Raw genomic sequence first — 18,300 nt, 5'->3', positions numbered from 1 at the left:
TCTCCTCATTACCCATCATTTACTTTCTTTAAGCAACTGTAGGTAGGGCCCATTTATCAGCGCCTGATAAAACTCATTGTGAATGATAAAACTCAATGCAAATGATAAATGGTGCTGTAGTCAATCAGCTTCTAACTGTAATTTTTTAAACTCATGACAGAAGCTGAACACATGACAGGAGCTGATTGGCTGGGGCATCATTTATCATATGCTATGAGATTTATCATTCGCAAGGAGTTTTATCACTCATTGATAAATGAGCTCCCGCAGTTGCTAATCCAGGAGAAGTTCTTTATGTTATGTGTTTGTGATGGTAATGTTTGTGTGCTCATTGTATTTCATTTGTAAAGAAGAAAGCTCAAAATATAACTGACTACATATTGTTATTAATTGATCCTTATCATTGTCCATTATTACAACCTGATCTGGATTACAATGAAGTACTAACATGGGGGACTGTAATTCAAATCCTGCAATTCTGTCTCAGTTGATACTATTCACAAGGTGATTTAATTTGTGACCTGGTGGTGGTGGTGGTGGTGGTGGTGGTGGTGGGGTGGGGGGGGGGGGTCAGAGGCACATATGGGGGGGGGGCAGGGGTTTAGAAGCTTAATTGGGTAGGCATTGATCAGGGGCGTTCAAGGGGACAGAGGACAGAGGTATATATGGAAAGTGGAGATGATAAGTACACATAGAGAGGTAGGAGGCAGAGGCAGTTTTGGGGAGGTGGGTTTGAGGCACTTATGGGGAGGGAAGGCAGCAGAATGCTTGGTCGGGCAGGAGGCAGAAGTACATATGGGGAGAGAGATGAAAGGTGAACATGTGGAGGCTGGAAGCAGAGGCAGAGTCAGAGGCACGACTGGTGAGGCAGGAGGCAATGGTACATATTGGGAGGAGATATGATATTGGCACATGGGGAGGAAGGAGGCAGAGACTCAAGGGGAAGACGTGCACATATTACTGATGATTCATGGAAGAAGGAGGATTATTAAGGAGACATGATAGTGGGAACATATGTGAAGGATGAGCTGTGATGTTTCCTGAAGCCTTCTATAAGCACAACTACTGCAATACCACTCTTGGCCACTGTGTGCACTGTAGAGCACTACTCTTCTTCTCTTACTGAAATTACAGGTATCACTCTTACTAAAAACCAGCCCTGCTCAGCTCCCCTTTGTCATAGAATAATGTTTCATTCACCTTAACCTTCCTCGAAAAATGCTCTATAAAATGGTGAAAACTGCCTTTGAATTTGTCCATCAGTTCTCGAGATTAGCCCAAATGAACAGGTAGACAGACCAGGGCTTTATTTTATATATAGTGCTATATAACCAATACCAAGATAACATTCTAATTACTTTTCAAAGTACCATTAAGAACACATACTATAATGTAAAAAAAGTCTTATTCATGGGAATCTTTAAATGCAATACACTGAGTTTTCTGTCAAATTTGGCATCCTGATCAGCAGCAGCTCCTTACCTGTCTGGTCAGGGGTCTGCAGTCCTTTCATCCCTGCCCTCCTGGTGATTGACAGCTGACATCACAGTGAGATGGGGCTTAGGTTTGACTGCGGTAAGGGGTGGAGCTTAGGTCCTGGGAGAGGGGATAACTCATGCACTTGCTTCCATGGACTTCATTATCATTATGTTGGTAATTTAGTGCCTCAGTGACCTAAGAAATGCTGTATACTCAGCTATCCGTTGTGCATTCCCTTCATACCTTTGTTGCTACTTTTCAAGACCATACAGCACTACACAGTGACACCTGATAGGTGTGTTTGTGCACTGTGACAGGCTTGACATTCATCAATTCATTTATAGTTTATTATAATACACATAATTATTTGTATGGCCACTTTATAGAAATGTGGGTTTATTCCTGACTATATGGCTGTTAGTGTGATATTAATTGTGATGATAACAAATTGTTTTTACCACTACAATAAAGAGTAAAACATTTCACAGGGCAGTGACACAATACTCAGCTCTTGAGATGTTCTGGGTGGCACTGGTGCCCTCGTTGCCCACCACTGCGCATGCATGAACTGGATTTTTTAAATAAATGCTTTGTTTGAAAAACAAAGCGTCTTCTCCCGCTGGCTGCCCCTGATAATGCCGTCCTGAGATGGGGACCACTGGCGGAGGGGCTTGTAAAATGTATCTACAAAAATGTATGTAATAAAGCATGTTAAACCACTGCAACATGTTCTCTGTGTGTGTGTGTGTGTGTGTGTGTGTGTGTGTGTTTGGATTTCAGATTTGTTTGGATTGTAAAACATTTGCACATGCATTATGAGATGTTTTGGGGATGGGACCAACAGTCTTAACTCAGAATGCATCATATACTATCTCATTCAATGCTCACAAAGTTTTTGGGGAATTTTGATTCCCCCTAAACTGCTATAAAAAATTATGGATTGTATCTTAATTGTTGCTATCAAAAATCTTTTATTTGATAGATTTGTATGCTGAATGCCCGTGAAACCGTGCATTTGAGTATCAGTTCCTGATTTTGTGTGAGAATTTTTCCCATGGGTACAGATGGAGCTGGCCTCTTCATTGCAGGGGCTGGCGAAAGTATCGCCAGCCCCCGCCAGTGGCCGGCTACTGCCAGGGGGCGAGCGCGCACGAGACACTCGCACGCTTCGTGGCAACGGAGCTTGCCCCAGGTCCCCACCACCTCCGCATCGTCGCCACCAGTCTGAGCGCCCCTGGGTCCCCGCCGCCTCCCCGCCGTTGCCGCCGGTCCCCCTCGCCGCCCCGACCTCCCCCTAACCCTGGCCGTCTACCTGAAGCGGAGATGGGCAGGGACCCGCAGCGCAGCCGTCGAGAGACTGGGATGCGCGTGTGAGATGCACACATCCCAGTTCAGTGTAACCCCTGTCCGCCGGTGCTCGCCAGTGGGGAGGCTCTGGCGAGCCCCGGCCAAGGATGACAGGGGCGACATCTGTATGTAAAGGATAAAATTCCCCCAGTTCTATTTGGCATACATATATTATGATTAAACAATATAAAATCTCTTAAACTTACTTTAGATCTTTGGTTCTATTGGATTCTTTATTGGACCTCAGTCTCATATAAACTCCTAAGAAGGAGACGCTTTAAGGTACAGGTATGTTCAAGAATTTTTGTCTATAGTAATATGGTTAATTTTAATGGATAAGACCACCTCATTCACATAAAATCATTTCATGTTTACTCTCCCACTTTCAAGAAATAGTGAATTTATGTCCACCCTATTCCTCCCCTCCATCCCTGTTCTTGATTCGTGACTTATGTCTTCTTTAGTTATTTGTATAAATAGTTTTTTATCTGGATGACATTTATGTGAACTTGACAATATTGTATTATACTTCACAGTATCTTCAATTTCAAACTGTTATATGCCCCTGATGAAGTCACCATGTTGATGAAACGCGTTGGCCCTAACGAAAATGCTTGAATATATACTATGAAAGAATCACACACAAAAATGTATCGAACTGTACACTTGTTTTTATTTAAATTGTGTGGATATATATATATATATATATTTCTCCCTTACCCCGAGCACACAGTATTGGCCAGCCCTGGCATGCCCCTAACCCCACCCCACACACTAGCCAGGAAATGACACCTCCCTCTCCCCGCACCACACAGACATAGGCCCTCCACCCCTACCACAGACACAGAGCAGGGGCCAGGACCTCTACCGCTTTCACCTCTCACAGCGGTCTGCCTGTCCCTCAGCACTCACATACAGTAGTAGCTGTGATCCCCTCTTACCACTGCACACAAAGCGATGGCCAGCCAGTAATGCAGTCCTGACCAGGCAACCTTGTAGTACACGGCGATCACTGTAGCAGGTGATTGTGATTAGGGTGCTGGACATTAGGGTGCCTATGCTACCACTAGTTATGGGGGCTTATTGCTTACCCTTGCCACCTTCCAATTGTCATCCTCTGCCTCTTCCTGTCCCCAACAGCATCTCCTTGACACCCTCTGCCTCCCCAGTCACACACTGCTTTTCACTGTCACCCACTGTCTCCCTCTGCTTCTCCCTATCACCCTGAACCACTTCCTCTCACCATCTGCTTCTCGCACTCACCAGATGATTCTTCCGGTCACCCTCTGCCTCCCCAGTCACCCACTGCCTCTCACTAACACATTATGCCTTTGTCCATGAATGGAGGAGGTGAACTTAAACCATATTTTTGCACCTGGGCCCATCATTTGTAAGTTGAGCTACTGGCTCAATATTTTGCGCTTGGGGTATCTTACTGGCAAGAAGCCATATATGCAAGTTGCTTTAAGCATTTTCCAAAATGTTATTTTGAAGCTTTTACGTGCACATTTGTAAATTAAGCTTTACTTTTCAATATAAAAAAATCATGTATTTAAGATTTGGTGTCCCTTTAAATATCATAGCACAGTAGTCGTATCTTGTTCTCTAACACTGCTCCCTTTAACAAATTTAATGTTGCCTTTATCCATTGACTTTAGGGAAAACGAGACTCTTTTCCTAAAGTTAAATGGCGAACAGCAATTCAGCCTGTACGTGTATCGCACAGAGGTGCCAACTCTCCAGCACCAGTGTGAAAATAAAGAAGAGAAAAGTTCATTTAGCCCAAAGGAAGGATAAATGCGAAACAGGAACAAACTGCATCCAGTGGATACAAGGTCATTAATCTGGAACAGTGTGTGGGTGTCCTGGGTCATTGTCTCTCCTTGGATGGCCACATAAAGATGTGAGGGGAGGAGGAGGTGGGGTATGGTACAATACCAAATTTCATGCACAGAGAAACCAACGTGACCTCTACTCATAATGTACATAAAGTAATAAATACATAATATATAGTGGCTAGATGTGGATAGCTAATAAGGGTATCCAGACCATTAATGGTCGACACAATAGGTCAACCGGGTTTAAAGGTCGACAGGGTCAAAAGGTCGACATGGAAACGGTCGACGTGCATTTTTTCCTAAATTTTCAGCCAACAGGCGGTATTCCATGCCCTATCATCCACTAGGGAGCGGAGGGAGAATAAAGAGTAATATAAGGTGGAGAGAGTAGATACAGTGCAGAGTAATATAAGGTGGAGAGAGCAGATACAGTAGAGTAATATAAGGAGGAAAGTGCACATACAATAGATACAGTAGAGTAATATAAGGAAGAGAGTGCACATACAATAGATACAGTAGAGTAATATAAGGAAGAGAGTGCAGATACAGTAGAGTAATATGAGGAAGAGAGAGCAGATACAGTAGAGTAATATAAGGAGGAAAGTGCAGATACAGTAGAGTAATATAAGGAGCAGAGAGAAGATACAGTAGAGTAATATCAGGTGGAGAGAGCAGATGGAGTAATATAGAGAGAGCAGAGAGAGTGATATAAGGAAGAAAGTGCAGATACAATAGAGTAATATAGGGAGAGCAGGCAGAGTAATATAAGGAGGAGAGTGCACATACAGTAGAGTAATATAAGGTGGAGAGAGCAGATAGAGTATTATCAGGAGGAGAGAGCAGAGTAATATAAGGAAGAGAGTGCAGATAGAGTAATATAAGGTGGAGAGAGCAGATTGAGTAATATAAAGAGGAGAAAGCAGATGGAGTAATATAAGGAAGAGAGTGCAGATACAGTAGAGTAATATAAGGTGGAGAGAGCAGAGAGAGCAGATGGCGTAATAGAGAGAGAGCAGACAGAGTAATATAAGGAAGAGAGTGCAGATACAGTAGAGTAATATAAGGAGGAGAGAGCAGATAGAGTAATATAAGGAGGAGAGAGCAGATAGAGTAATATAAGGAGGAGAGTGCAGATACAGTACAATAATATAAGGTGGAGAGAGCAGATAGAGTAATATAAGTAGGAGAAAGCAGATAGAGCATTATAAGGAAAGTTCCTCGCAGCACTCAGGAATGTCCTGCATGGAAAGTGATGAGCTGAATATTGTGTGTGTGTGATTTTAGGCTGGGAACAGAGGCTGGGAGCATGCAGCTGAAGAGGAGGAGGCTGGCTGGAAGGAGGAGGAGGTGGAAGGAGGGAGCATGCCAGTGATTCTTCTTTATTCTTTCTAAGAGCAATCAGCTTGTAAGGTGGGAGAAGAACACAGACAGCAGCAGTGGCTAGGGAAGAAGGAGAGAGAAAAAAGAAACAAAAAGATAAAAAAAAGGGTGCGAGCGGCCTCTCATCCTCCGCAAACTAGGGGACCTGAACCTATCACACTTTTGAAAGAGAGGGGGTTCTGAGAGATGCTTCTTCTCCAATTGTCTCTGCCAGTACAAGTGCATCAGTTGCTTGGAGCAGTGAACAAGTGGTGTGGGGAGGAAGGTGCAGTGTGAGGGCATGAGACAGAGGGAAAAGGGGGCTGAAGAAGAGAGACCCTTATCTGCTGTCTCTGCCTGCAAAGTCCAGAAGTGAGAGAGGGGGTGAAACTCCAGCGCACTCTATTGCAGGACTATTTCCCAGCCCCTGGCATCTGGGTGTGTGGATGACTCCTGTGTTTACTACAAGATGTGTAGGGGAGCATACAGTAGGTGATGGGATTTCTCCCAAATCCTCAGTGCTGCTTGCCTGCATTGTTCTCTCTCCCATCCCCTTCTCCTCTCACTGACAGCGAGCTACAGGGACCCTCAGCCTCCTCCTCTTCATTCAGCCAGGAGGTGTTATATTAAAAGTTCACCAAGGAAAAGGATTCCCACAGCAGGGGTCTAATTGGTCTTCATTCATTGTTCCTCTCTGACAGTGGGTAATTTGTGACCAGGAGGAACAGACATCCCGAGGAGTAGTCTTCTTCCCCTACATCATCAGGATTGTGCCTGGGCAAGTTCCATCTTCTACACCAAGACCTGAAGATCTACCCCTCACCATACAGACAGCCCTGCCCTTGATACCTGGACCAGTCCTGTTGGATATATTATTAGGAGATACCCAGGAAAAGGATTGGCATCACCTTGGCATTGGATGCTGAAGGAGAGTTTGCCAGCCTTATTGGGAGGATGAAGAAGATCAACTATTTACGTGGAGTTTTATTACTTTTCAAGTTGTTGCTTGATGGATGTCAGGTCACAGCAGCAGAACTGGAGCAAGGTAAGAGGGGGATTTAAATATTGGGATCATCCGTAACAATGCTGGAATGGGGACAGGACAGTTAATGCGGCTTCAGGGTGAGCCGAGTGTCATTGGGCTCTTTAAACTATATAAGAGCTTCCATTAATGTCACCGTCACAATAGAGAATCATTTCCCTGTGCAGTGTTTTATAGGCTATAAGGAAGGAGGATGAGGAATGTTGGCTGCGATTTATACTGGCTGCTGGACAAATGCTTCTTGCCTTCCTGTGTACTGAGCACAGGGCACTACAAGCCAGACTGCCCTGGAACAGAATTGTAATGTAGCACATTCGCACCCAGCGAGGTTTATGTGAGAGCTAAGTACCGAACGAATAAATAAATAATCTATGGTTTTATTAGACTGCGGCTCATCGGATCCACTGCAACTTAATTCCTCTCTGTATATATATTTGTTATACTGTAGCATAGCGCATTGCAAACAAGTGTTGTAGACAGGGCCTGATCAGACCTGTACACTGCCCAGCGAGCAGCTAAACCCCGCCCTGCCGAACGTAAGCTCCTCCCCCCTGCCGAGCGGATCCCCGCACAAGCATGCGAGTGGATGTGTTCGAATACACAACCACTCGCATGCTTGTGCGGGGATCCGCTCACCTTCGAATGATTTTTTTTTTGCCCTTTGCAAGTCTAAACTGACTTTATTATCCTGCCCGAATTCGGGGTGGGCGTCGACATCATGTGACATCAGCCGTCTGCCGCAAGCAGGCATCGACACGTCTGCGTTTGCAGGGGTATGCCTAGTGGGCGCGCCTATAAAATGCTAAGTGTTCCCCTGCTTATGCCCCTCCCCCCCGGCCCTCCCGTATTGGAGCGAACACCCCGGCGAGTGGGTAACTTGCCAAAGGCGTTCACTTAGGGGGTTTGCACATGCGCAAACCATCGGCCGGAGGACCGAATTCGGCCCGCTATGGGGTCTGAATCACCCCATAATGCAATGGTACAGATGTAGCACCACTCATTCAGCCGGCGGCGCCACCGGGCGCCGCAAGGGGGCTCGTGCGCACAAGAAGCATGCGCGCCCCGTTCCGACGGAGCTCTCTGAAAGCGAAGACGGGCAGGGTTTCTGCTCCCCGCCACTGAGTGACTCGCGCGTCTCAGTGAGATGGAGCGCCTCTCCGCCACCGGGGGCATTCTCGCCAGCCCTGGAGCTGCATGAGAGGCGCATACATCTGTAAGTTGAGAAAGATTAAAGATTTAAAGAATATACAATGCATTTATGGAGAACCTCAAATTTTGAACAGAGGGTTAAAGAAAACCACTAGAAAGTGTCAACTCTTCTGTTTGATCCTCTGATCGCCATAGTCAGACAGGTAAAGTTACACGAATTCTTTTTTGACTCCATCCTAAGCTGTCACAGTCATTGTTACTACCCTGAATTAACTTGACTATTAAAATGTTATTGCCATCTCCTCCGCAATTAACCTTTTCTCAGGTTTGCGGCCGGCTGCAGTTTTGCTGACAGTCACAACTCAAATCTCTGATCTGGTTTTAGCTAATTGCTCATTTGTATTCCCATTAAACGAGTGAATCCGGCAAACCCGTTCATTGTGTTTCATTTTCTGTTTGTAGTCACTCACTATACAGTCCCTGACTTTTATTAATTAATGACAAGCTTCATGGGATTTTGAAGTAATGAGGCACCAGTGGTTAAAATACCTCCAATTACGCTGATCTTGTATGGTCAATGGTTCAATTTAATGGCCTAATATAATGTGCAAGTGTTTGAGAGTTAGGGAGAGCTTATGTGGGATTTCTCCGGTAATCCTTTTGGAGTCAGGCTGGGGGTTATTGTTCAGGTCATGTCAGAGAAGAAACGTAAATGGTTTTATGCCTTATTCTGCCTTGTATTTGAAGTCTTCTGCCCTCCTTGTATGTTCCCGATTCCGATTCCGTTCTCTCGCACATTTGCATAATGGAGGCGTGACACAAACAACGCTTCTACTCTAAATTGAACCTCTTTGATGTGCAAGAAAGAAAATGGCCACTGTATCATTGATTACTGACATCTAACAGTCACTAAAGATACGTATTCAGTCATCGTGGCCATCCGTCCCTGTTTTCTATTGAATATTCCAACTTTTTTGAAGGCTACTTTTTTTTGAAGGTTTGCCGTTGAAAGTTTTAGGAAAGAGGTTTGGAGAGAGATAAAGCACCGACCAGCTCCTGACATTTTTCAAACGCAACCTGTAAAATGACAGTTAGGTGCTGATTGGTTGGTACTTTGGCCTGATTCAGACCTGGGGCCAGATGTATCAAGCTTCAAAAAGGGATAAAATGAAGAGTGATAAACAGCCAGCCAATCAGCTCCTGTCTGTTATTTTTCAAACCCAGCCTGTGACATGGCAGGTGGGAGCTGATTGGCTGGCTGTTTATCACTCTCCATTTTTTTCACTTTTGAAGCTTGATACATCTGGCTCCTGTTCACTAAGCTGCGTGCGAACAGGTAAATGCCGCCCGCCCGAACGTCTGCCTCAGTCGCCCGAATCCCGTCGCTAGCATGCAAGGGGATATGTTCTCTAACACACCCCCTCGCATGCGATGGTCGTACACCATCGAAAAAAATTCTCAACCCTTCGGTAATAAAAGTTAGTCTTATTCCGGCCGCAGATTGCAGAATAGGCGCTGACGTCATGTGAGGCCACGCCTACGTGTGCATGGGGAACGCCCGCGTTTTTATGGGGATGCCCATAACACTTGGTGTTCCGCTGCTGCCGCCCCCTGTCTGCCCCCGTTCTGCCCCTCCTTTAGCAAACGCTTGGTGAGCCTCCCACCCATGCGTAAACCCCCCACCATTGGACACAGGTCAGAATTCGGATCCTAGCGAACCGCCGATGAATCGGCCCCTTTATCTCTCCAAGGTTTGATACAACTCTGAGGGGGTGACTTTTTGTAAAGATAAATGTATGATAATTGTATCTAGAAATTACATTCAAATATTGGTCTCTAGGCTTCATGTGATATTGTGATTCAACCGATGTGAATATTATAATTGGGCATTTAATCCTTTTTTCTTTAGAATATAATACATAGACACATAAGAGATCTATATAAATACACATACGAGGATTTATTTTGGGGCAGATCCTTCTGTTTACATCCCATTACATAACTGGATCCACCAGACGTAGAATTGAAAATGTTCGGTGCGTGTCTGGCAGACAGGACAGGATGTGTGTTCTAATTGGACAGGAGCGGGCGTCCAATCAGGTGCCACGATCTCTGTTCATCTCTAGTCCTTGCACCTTTAGGGTAGCTTCACTCCATGTTCAAAGAAATGTAATAAATAAGATACTGCACCTGTCTCTCAAACGCTGATATTAAGCAGAGGTTAAAGTAAATCTATTCGAATTTGTGTGAATTCCCTACTGTCGTATTCTCACATTAACTTCTACTGATGTAACGGCTGGATGTGCAGCCCACATTGTTATACAGATAATTGTGTTTTTATGTCGTGCAATTTATTATTTATGTCTAATGAATGTCTGCCGTCGGTGCCTTGCTTGTCTGTTTTAGAAAGTTTGTGCACTATGAATGTCACTGTTCTTTATGTACATCCAGGGAATACCGCTGTATAAATGCAATCCATTTGTCGTAATTGCAAGATAATGTCACTTTGTATAAAAGAGGAAATGATAAAACACTACCAATGAGTGTGTGTGTGTGTGTGTGTGTGTGTTTGTGTGTGTAATGTAATATATATATATATATATATATATATATATATATAATCACATTTAAATATGATAGTGAAATTGTGCACATTCTATTTATTGTGGACTATAATTTTTTTTTTTTTACATTTAGATAAAGTGACAACGTGACATCATCCACCGCCTGTTTTTATGACTTTTTACCTTTTAATTTGATAGTGTAGTGTTCATTATAGCATGATGGTCTTTCAAAACCCATGCAGTTCCTCATCCTTGCCTGCTGTGGTGCTTCTAGCACAGGTCTGTTCTGCATATCAGTGCTGAAATACAGACCACACTGCGCTAGAGGTACCACAGCAGAGAGCGACACCCCAGGCAAGGATGAGGAACTCCATGATGTTTGAAAGATGCAGAATTCTAGAATGATCACTAAGGGGAAATTCACCAAGATTGTCCCGTTCCACATGGGATGTTGCTATTACCTTCTAGAAGGTGCTAAATAAATAATAAGAAGATTCAGATTGGTTGCCCATAGCAACATGTGAAATAGAACTCTCACCTTAGTAAATTTCTCCCTAATAGTGTAGATGCATGAGACACTAGTTTAGAATGTATATAATAATAGAGGCTGACCCCCACCCTGGTGTATGTATAGGTGGGGCTTTCAATATCATTTGTTGTATTGTTAGTTACTATTAATACATGCAGTGGCTAATAATACAAGGTATTATGGGTGAGACGTAATAGGATGAGAGATTCAGAAAGTGAAAGCAGCAATCATTTACACTGCAACATCAAACTGATTTTGCAGTGTCAATGATTGCCACTTTAAAAAAACCTGGAGATTTCTTACCAAATCTCTCACTTTTTGAATCTCTCATCCTATTAAATCTCACCCAAGATGTGTCTGTGTGCATGAACATATTCTAAGCCATCAGCAGCAGTAATTAGTCCAAGCTGTAAGAGCAGCACCATTCCCTGGGGGAGATTCTCTAAGCCCCCCTTCGCCTGTCTTCGCAATTATAATTATCGCATATGTTGTAACATGCGATAATTATAGCAAAGGACAGCTCTTGCGTGTCCTTTGCTGTGAGAGTCGCCGGGTACCAGCAGGTCCCGGCGGCTTCCCCTCCCTCACACACCCGGCGTTGCTGCTGCGCCGTGCTCTCCTCCTCCCTGCACCCGGAAGAGGATCAGTGCAGGGAGGAGGTCACAGGTCCGGGCAGCACTGCGCTGTGCTGCTCGGACACAGGTGAGGGGGCGATGCGGGGCGGCGGGGGTCCGTGCGGGGCGGCGGGGGGATGCGGTAGAAGCCCATTGGCTTCTATGGGGCATCGCCAGATTTTTCTGGCGATGCCCCCCGCCGCATTAACCCGGTTAGAGCATCCCAAAATGCGGTAAAAACCCCGATAACGGGGTTTTTACCACATTTCTTATTTATCTCCCCCCCTATCTGTTCCAGTTCTGTCACAGAAGTCCCCACTCTCCTCTTGTCACATAATGCATGACCCCTATCTACCTCTTATTACCATATAAGATATGTAACAGTGGCAGGGAGAGTGGGAGTCCATATGTGTCAAGGGAAGTGAGATGTGAGTGCTTAATGGGACCTAGAACCAGGAGAGGTGCATGTGGCAGGACCCTGTGAGTCTCAGCTAGATGAGAAGAATAAATTGGGCAGCAGGCCACACACCTCCCCATGGATCACTACATAATGTACTTTGACATGTTACTGTTACTTGTGTAGAGGAGACTCTTATGATGTACAGGACATGAATGAACCCAGATCATCTTTATCCAGCACTGACTATTACAGTTAGGTATTTAGGGTCAGATGTACTAAGCTTTAAAAAGTTATAAAGTGGAGAGTGATAAACAACCAGCCAATCAGCTGCAGTGTTGTGTTTATCAGATATGAACATATCAAAGACTGAGTCTGCATAACATACTGTATGTATTATACAATGCTACATACAGGTTATGGTAAAATATCTTTGTATGTTCCTGTTTTTTGTACATTCTACTGTATTCTCCAATGCCCAGGACGGCGGAGCTCTGTATCACCTTCAAAACGAATAACGGCCCCCCATTCAGCATGGCGACATGGCGCCAAACCCCCCCCCGTGGGAAAGGACCTGCCCCCTCACTGCTCATCTACTCCAGGGATCGGGGATAGGAGTTCCTACAGGACTGCTGGTCATCAGGGTTACTTGCTTCCGTGACCTCCGTTGTTGTAAAATGAGCTGCTGCTTTGCAGCAGGACTTTACTGCACCGGGAGTCACGGGAGGCAACACAGCCCTATGACCAACAGCCCTTACCAGAGCACCAATCACCGGTCCCTGGGTACATGAGTATCATTTAACTTTTTTATTTTTATATCTGGTGACTGGGACATTGTCAGCCACCCGGCGGTAGGAATCCCGACGGTGGAAATACTGATGCCGGAATTCTGACCGCCGCAATGCCAGCACTTTGTCCCTCTATGGGTGTCCACGACATCCATAGAGGGAGAATAAAATAGTGTGCCGAGCGTAGCAAGGCACCGGGCCTGCTGCATGGCGAGCGCAGCGAGCCTGCAAGGGGGGGGGGGGATCCACAGCTCCCCTTGTTGTCATTGAGGCAGTCGGGATTCCAGCATCGGTATTTCGACCGCTGGGATTCCGACTGCCGGGATTCCGACCGCCGGGATTTCATACTGATCCCATCCGGATACCTTATGCTCATTGCATACTTGCCTACTTTTCCTTACTACCCTCCGGGAGAGGCTACGTGTCAGGGGGCGAGGTGAGTCTGACGTCACCAACCCCGCCCCGTGACAGTCACCCGCAGCAATTCGCGGGTCTGTGGATTGGGGGAGGAGCTAAAGAGACAGGATTTGCTTCATTTTAGCCCCGCCCCCTCCCCGCTGACCCGGGGAGAGGGGGTGCTGGGGCTGCGGTGGTGAAGCGGGAGACTTGCCCACCTTCCCGGGGGGACTAGAGGGGGACCCAATTTGCGGGAGCCTCCCGTACATTCCGGGAGGGTAGGCAAGTATGGCTCATTGTTTGCTTCCATACAGAGGGGTAGTTAATGTGCACTAAGTAAGAAAGTAGGATAAATGCTCTTTCACCTGTATTTACTAAGTTAGGTGATATACGGTAAGTACAGAATTTGTATAATACCACCACTACAATAATAAACATGAATTTGTATGGCGTATAAGGGATATATTTTCCTGGTTTTATTAACACACATTAAGCTATAGATGAATAATACAGATACTAATTACCTGGGCCTGGGCTTGTTGGAGGGGCCTGGTGGGGGCCCTGGTCCGACCCCCCTCTTCCCCCTCCATCCCTCTCGGGCAGCAGCACACACCTCCACAGCATGTGCTGTGCTGACAGCAGGCTCAGCATGAGTGTCTCACTGACAGCGTGAGAGCTCATGCTGATCATGCTGTCAGCACAGCACATGCTGTAGGTGTGTGCTGCGCCGGCTGCTGCTGAGTTTAGAGTTTTTAGAGTATTTTCAACCCCCTATAAACATTTTGGGGGCGTGACCTAAGCATGGTAGGTGACCACACCTCCCACACTTAGGCCACGCCCCTAACATTTTACCGGGGCCCGGCATACCTCTCGGCTGCCCTGGGTGCAATATGTGCATTGCATCTAGTAGCTAAAACAGCATGCAATTTAAACTAGATGCAATGCAATCTAGCACAAAAAGTATTTGCTGCACATATTTTTTGGACTCTGCGATATAGACTCAAGCCATATAGAAACACGGTATAGAATTGCATACAATGCGTTTTGAACTAAAAAGTTCCAAACGCATGTGACCATCGCTCCGCACAGTATGGGCACCATAACTCTTCAAAAGCAAGACATTATTAATACACTGAAATAAAATGTGTTATTATCATACAAGGTGGTAAGGATAATTGCAGTGATGGCCACAAGGGGGCACACTTACTAAACCACAGAAGCCTTGCTTACTGTATGTACTCAGTGTCAATACTGTAATGACTCAGGAAGTAATGGTCATGTTTGCCATCTTCACTGACACGTAACAGACTCTATGGTCGGCAGAATTATATAATCGTTGACTAAAGAACCTCAATGATATTATATGGTTTGGGATGATATTTTTAGCATCTGCAGAAATAATTATTTATAATAAGAATCACAAAATGGTTTATAAGATAGTAATGAAGATTTTAGTCCCATTATGCAACATGTTACTTACTCACAGGTGCGCCCTCGGTTTCTGCTGTGACGTCCAGGTGTGTGTGTGTGTGTGTGTGTGTCTCTGCATATGTCATGGGAGTAGCAGCAATTTAATTTTTCACCAGCGTTGATCTAGCCCAGTGATGGCTAACTTTGACACTCCAGTTGTTGTTGAACTACACATCCCAGCATGCCCTGCATCAGTTTTAGCATGGCCAAATAGTAAATCTGATGCAGGCCATGCTGGGATGTGTAGTTCAACAATAGCTGGAGTGTCAAGGTTACATACCCTCCAACATCTGGAGGGACGAAATCGGTGCACATTCGGAAAGGGGGCGTGGCCAAATGGACGTGTTCAGTGGAAAAGGGAGGTGTGGCCAAATCCCATTTCCGAAGGTGTATTGGCGTCATTTAAGAAGATCATATACCTGGGGCCAGGGGCGGATCCAGGATAAAATGACAGGGGGGGCACCATGATAAAAGAGGGTTTTGGTGGGGGAGGGCCAGTGTTAGTGGTGCCAGTGTACAGGCTAAGAGAGAGGCAGAGAGAGGGTGGGAATGGGATTAAAAAGGCCCTGGCATTTAAAGTACGCAGGCCCACCATGGCAACAAAAGTGAAGGATGTAGTTGTGCGCGCGCCTAAGGCGCACTCTGGAAAAGGGGGTGTGGCCACTCAACAGGGGGCATGTCCTTGAGTGTAGTGTACAACACCATATACAACTTCTACACATTATGCAACAAAATACTAGACCCCATTATACTTGCCCCTTACACATGATGCCAAACGAAATGAGCCAAAATTCACATAATGCCACACGGATTGTGTCAAAATTCACATAATGCCACATGGATTGAGCCAAAATTCACATAATGCCACACGGATTGAGCCAAAATTCACATAATGCCAAATGGATTGAGCCAAAATTCACATAATGCCACACGGATTGAGCCAAAATTCACATAATGCCAAATGGATTGAGCCAAAATTCACATAATGCCAAATGGATTGTGTCAAAATTCACATAATGCCAAATGGATTCTGTCAAAATTCACATAATGCCAAATGGATTGTGTCAAAATTCACATAATGCCACATGGATTGTGTCAGAATTCACATAATGCCAAATGAATTGAGCCAAAATTCACATAATGCCTCACGGATTGAACCAAATTCCTAAAATGTCATATGGATTGAGCCAAAATTCACATAATGCCACACGGATTGAGCCAAATTCACATAATGCCACATGGATTGAGCCAAAATTCACATAATGCCACATGGATTGAGCCAAAATTCACATAATGCCACACAGATTGAGCCAAAATTCACATAATGCCACACGGATTGAGACAAAATTCACATAATGCCACACGGATTGAGCCAGAATTCACATAATGCCACACAGATTAAGACAAAATTCACAAGACGCTTCATAAACAGGGACATTGTCCCCCAAAGGCGCGCATTAAACATTTACACCATAATGTCCATTGCACGTTAAGTTACACGGCATGATGTCCATTATGTATTATGTCAAACACCATAATGCCTATTAAAAATTATGCTACATACAGTAAGTGCTACTTATCTACATGCTCATTGCAAAGGGTTCCATGCTCATTGCCAGAGGTTCCATGCTCTTTGCCATGTGGGATTACATGCTCATTGCCAACGGGGAATACATGCTTGCGGTAAATGGGGGATAGCCGCCGCCAGGCAGAAGTGATAGCCACTGACAGTGGCAGAGCCTGGCTGTATTCAGAGCACTGCAGGTCCCAGCTATTTGAAATAATACCCATTTCACACCAGAAAATGCATTCCCAGGTTGGCCCCTTTTACACCAGCCTAGTCCCTGCATTTTCTGGTGTGAGGGGGAGAGAAACCCCCCCCCCCTTTAACCAGTTATCTCATTTAACCGGCTATATCTTCGGAACTAACTGACCCATTTACATGAGACAAGTATCATATTGAAGAACTTTTGAGTGGGCTTTGAATGATTTTGGTCCAGTAAAACTGGAACATTTGGTTCCAGAGTAATCTGCCCTCAAAGAACATGAACAGCCATGAAATTACATTTAAAAAATAAAACAATCGGTTTACACGCAATATCTCTGGAACCGATTGACCGATATGGACCATCCTGGTATTATATTGAAGGCCAAGCGATTTGGAATTGAATAACATCAATCACAAGCTCCTGTGATGCCAGGGGGGGAACTGGCAGCTGTCGGAACCGGGTGGGGGTCGGAATTGACGGGTCCCATATTATCCTATGGGGAAAAAATGTTACAGCTTTGCCAGGCGATATCTCCGGTTCCCGGGGGGCTAGAGACATGGGGCTGGGCTCGTTGGAAAGCTCTGGTCCCCATCTACAAAATGAATGACAGGGGGGGCACGTGCCCAGGTGCCCCCCCCCTGAATCCGCCACTGCCTGGGGCCCCAGGTATCATAGTAGCACTTACCCTGCTTTCTGTGCCCCCCGGGGCCTCCTCGTCCTCAGCCGCCCGCCCATAAGCTCAAATACGGTATCAGGGGGCGCCCCTGTGCATTGTGGGCCTGGGGTGCACTGGCTTTGCAATCCCCTGGCAACGGAGAGGAGGTGCAGGGGTTCCAGGGAGAAATCTCTAATCAAGGTGAGGACTGGAGTCCGGCTGAGGCCCCCTGCAGTGCAACCTGGGAAATGTAGTCTAAGCCTCATACTACACAAAGGGCAGTTGGCAGGTGAAGACTACATACCTCCCAACTTTTGCAGCTCAGCAGTCGGGTCGCTGCTGCTGCGCGCCGAAGGCGTGTCAAAATTTTTGGGGGTGTGGCCTAATTTGGGGGCGTGGCCTATACCCGCGGCTCTCCCGTGAGGCCACGCCCCCATTTTGCCGCTATGGGGGCATGACCCAGAGGCTCTGTGAGCCTCTAGCCATGCCCCCAGCCCCCTGGCTGCGGGAATAGACGCTGTGCGCATGCTGACGGGGGACTCCCAACAGCCCCCCCACACCGCGGGACACTGCCGCCCGCGGATGGGACAGCGGGACAGGCCCTGACAATCGGGACTGTCCCGCTAAAATCGGGACTGTTGGGAGGTATGAGACTACATTTCCCAGAGTTCCAGAAGCCACCTCAGAAATCGGTACATTCGTAACAGTTAGATTTAGCCGGTACAGACCATTTAAAAACGGTACTGTACCGGCTAAATCGGTACAGTTGGAGTTTATGAGGTTAGCCATCACTGATCGAGCCCCACTAACTCATTATTCACTATTCACTGCTGACAGCATGAACATCATCAATATGTTTCTATCTCTTCCCCCTGTCATAGTCAAAGGAAGCCCCAAGCCGGTC

At 45.9% G+C, this 18,300-nt stretch overlaps 1 protein-coding gene across 1 annotated transcript in view; it reads left to right on the top strand.

The window, feature by feature from the left end:
• Positions 1–5,835: 5,835 nt before the first annotated feature.
• The window catches only part of PLXDC2 (plexin domain containing 2), a 456,016-nt gene continuing 443,551 nt past the window's right edge, over positions 5,836–18,300 (top strand). Inside the window, exon 1 of the mRNA XM_083189312.1 lies at positions 5,836–7,068. Within this exon, the coding sequence (XP_083045438.1) occupies positions 6,978–7,068 (91 nt within the window). The 5' untranslated portion in view covers positions 5,836–6,977. The remainder of the gene's footprint in view (positions 7,069–18,300) is intronic.

The sequence above is a fragment of the Crinia signifera genome, chromosome 5 (assembly GCF_055691185.1).
Source record: "Crinia signifera chromosome 5, ASM5569118v1, whole genome shotgun sequence".
Classification (NCBI taxonomy): domain Eukaryota; kingdom Metazoa; phylum Chordata; class Amphibia; order Anura; family Myobatrachidae; genus Crinia; species Crinia signifera.
The sequence above is the reverse complement of the archived record's forward strand: the minus strand, read 5'-3'. Positions and strand labels throughout refer to the sequence as shown.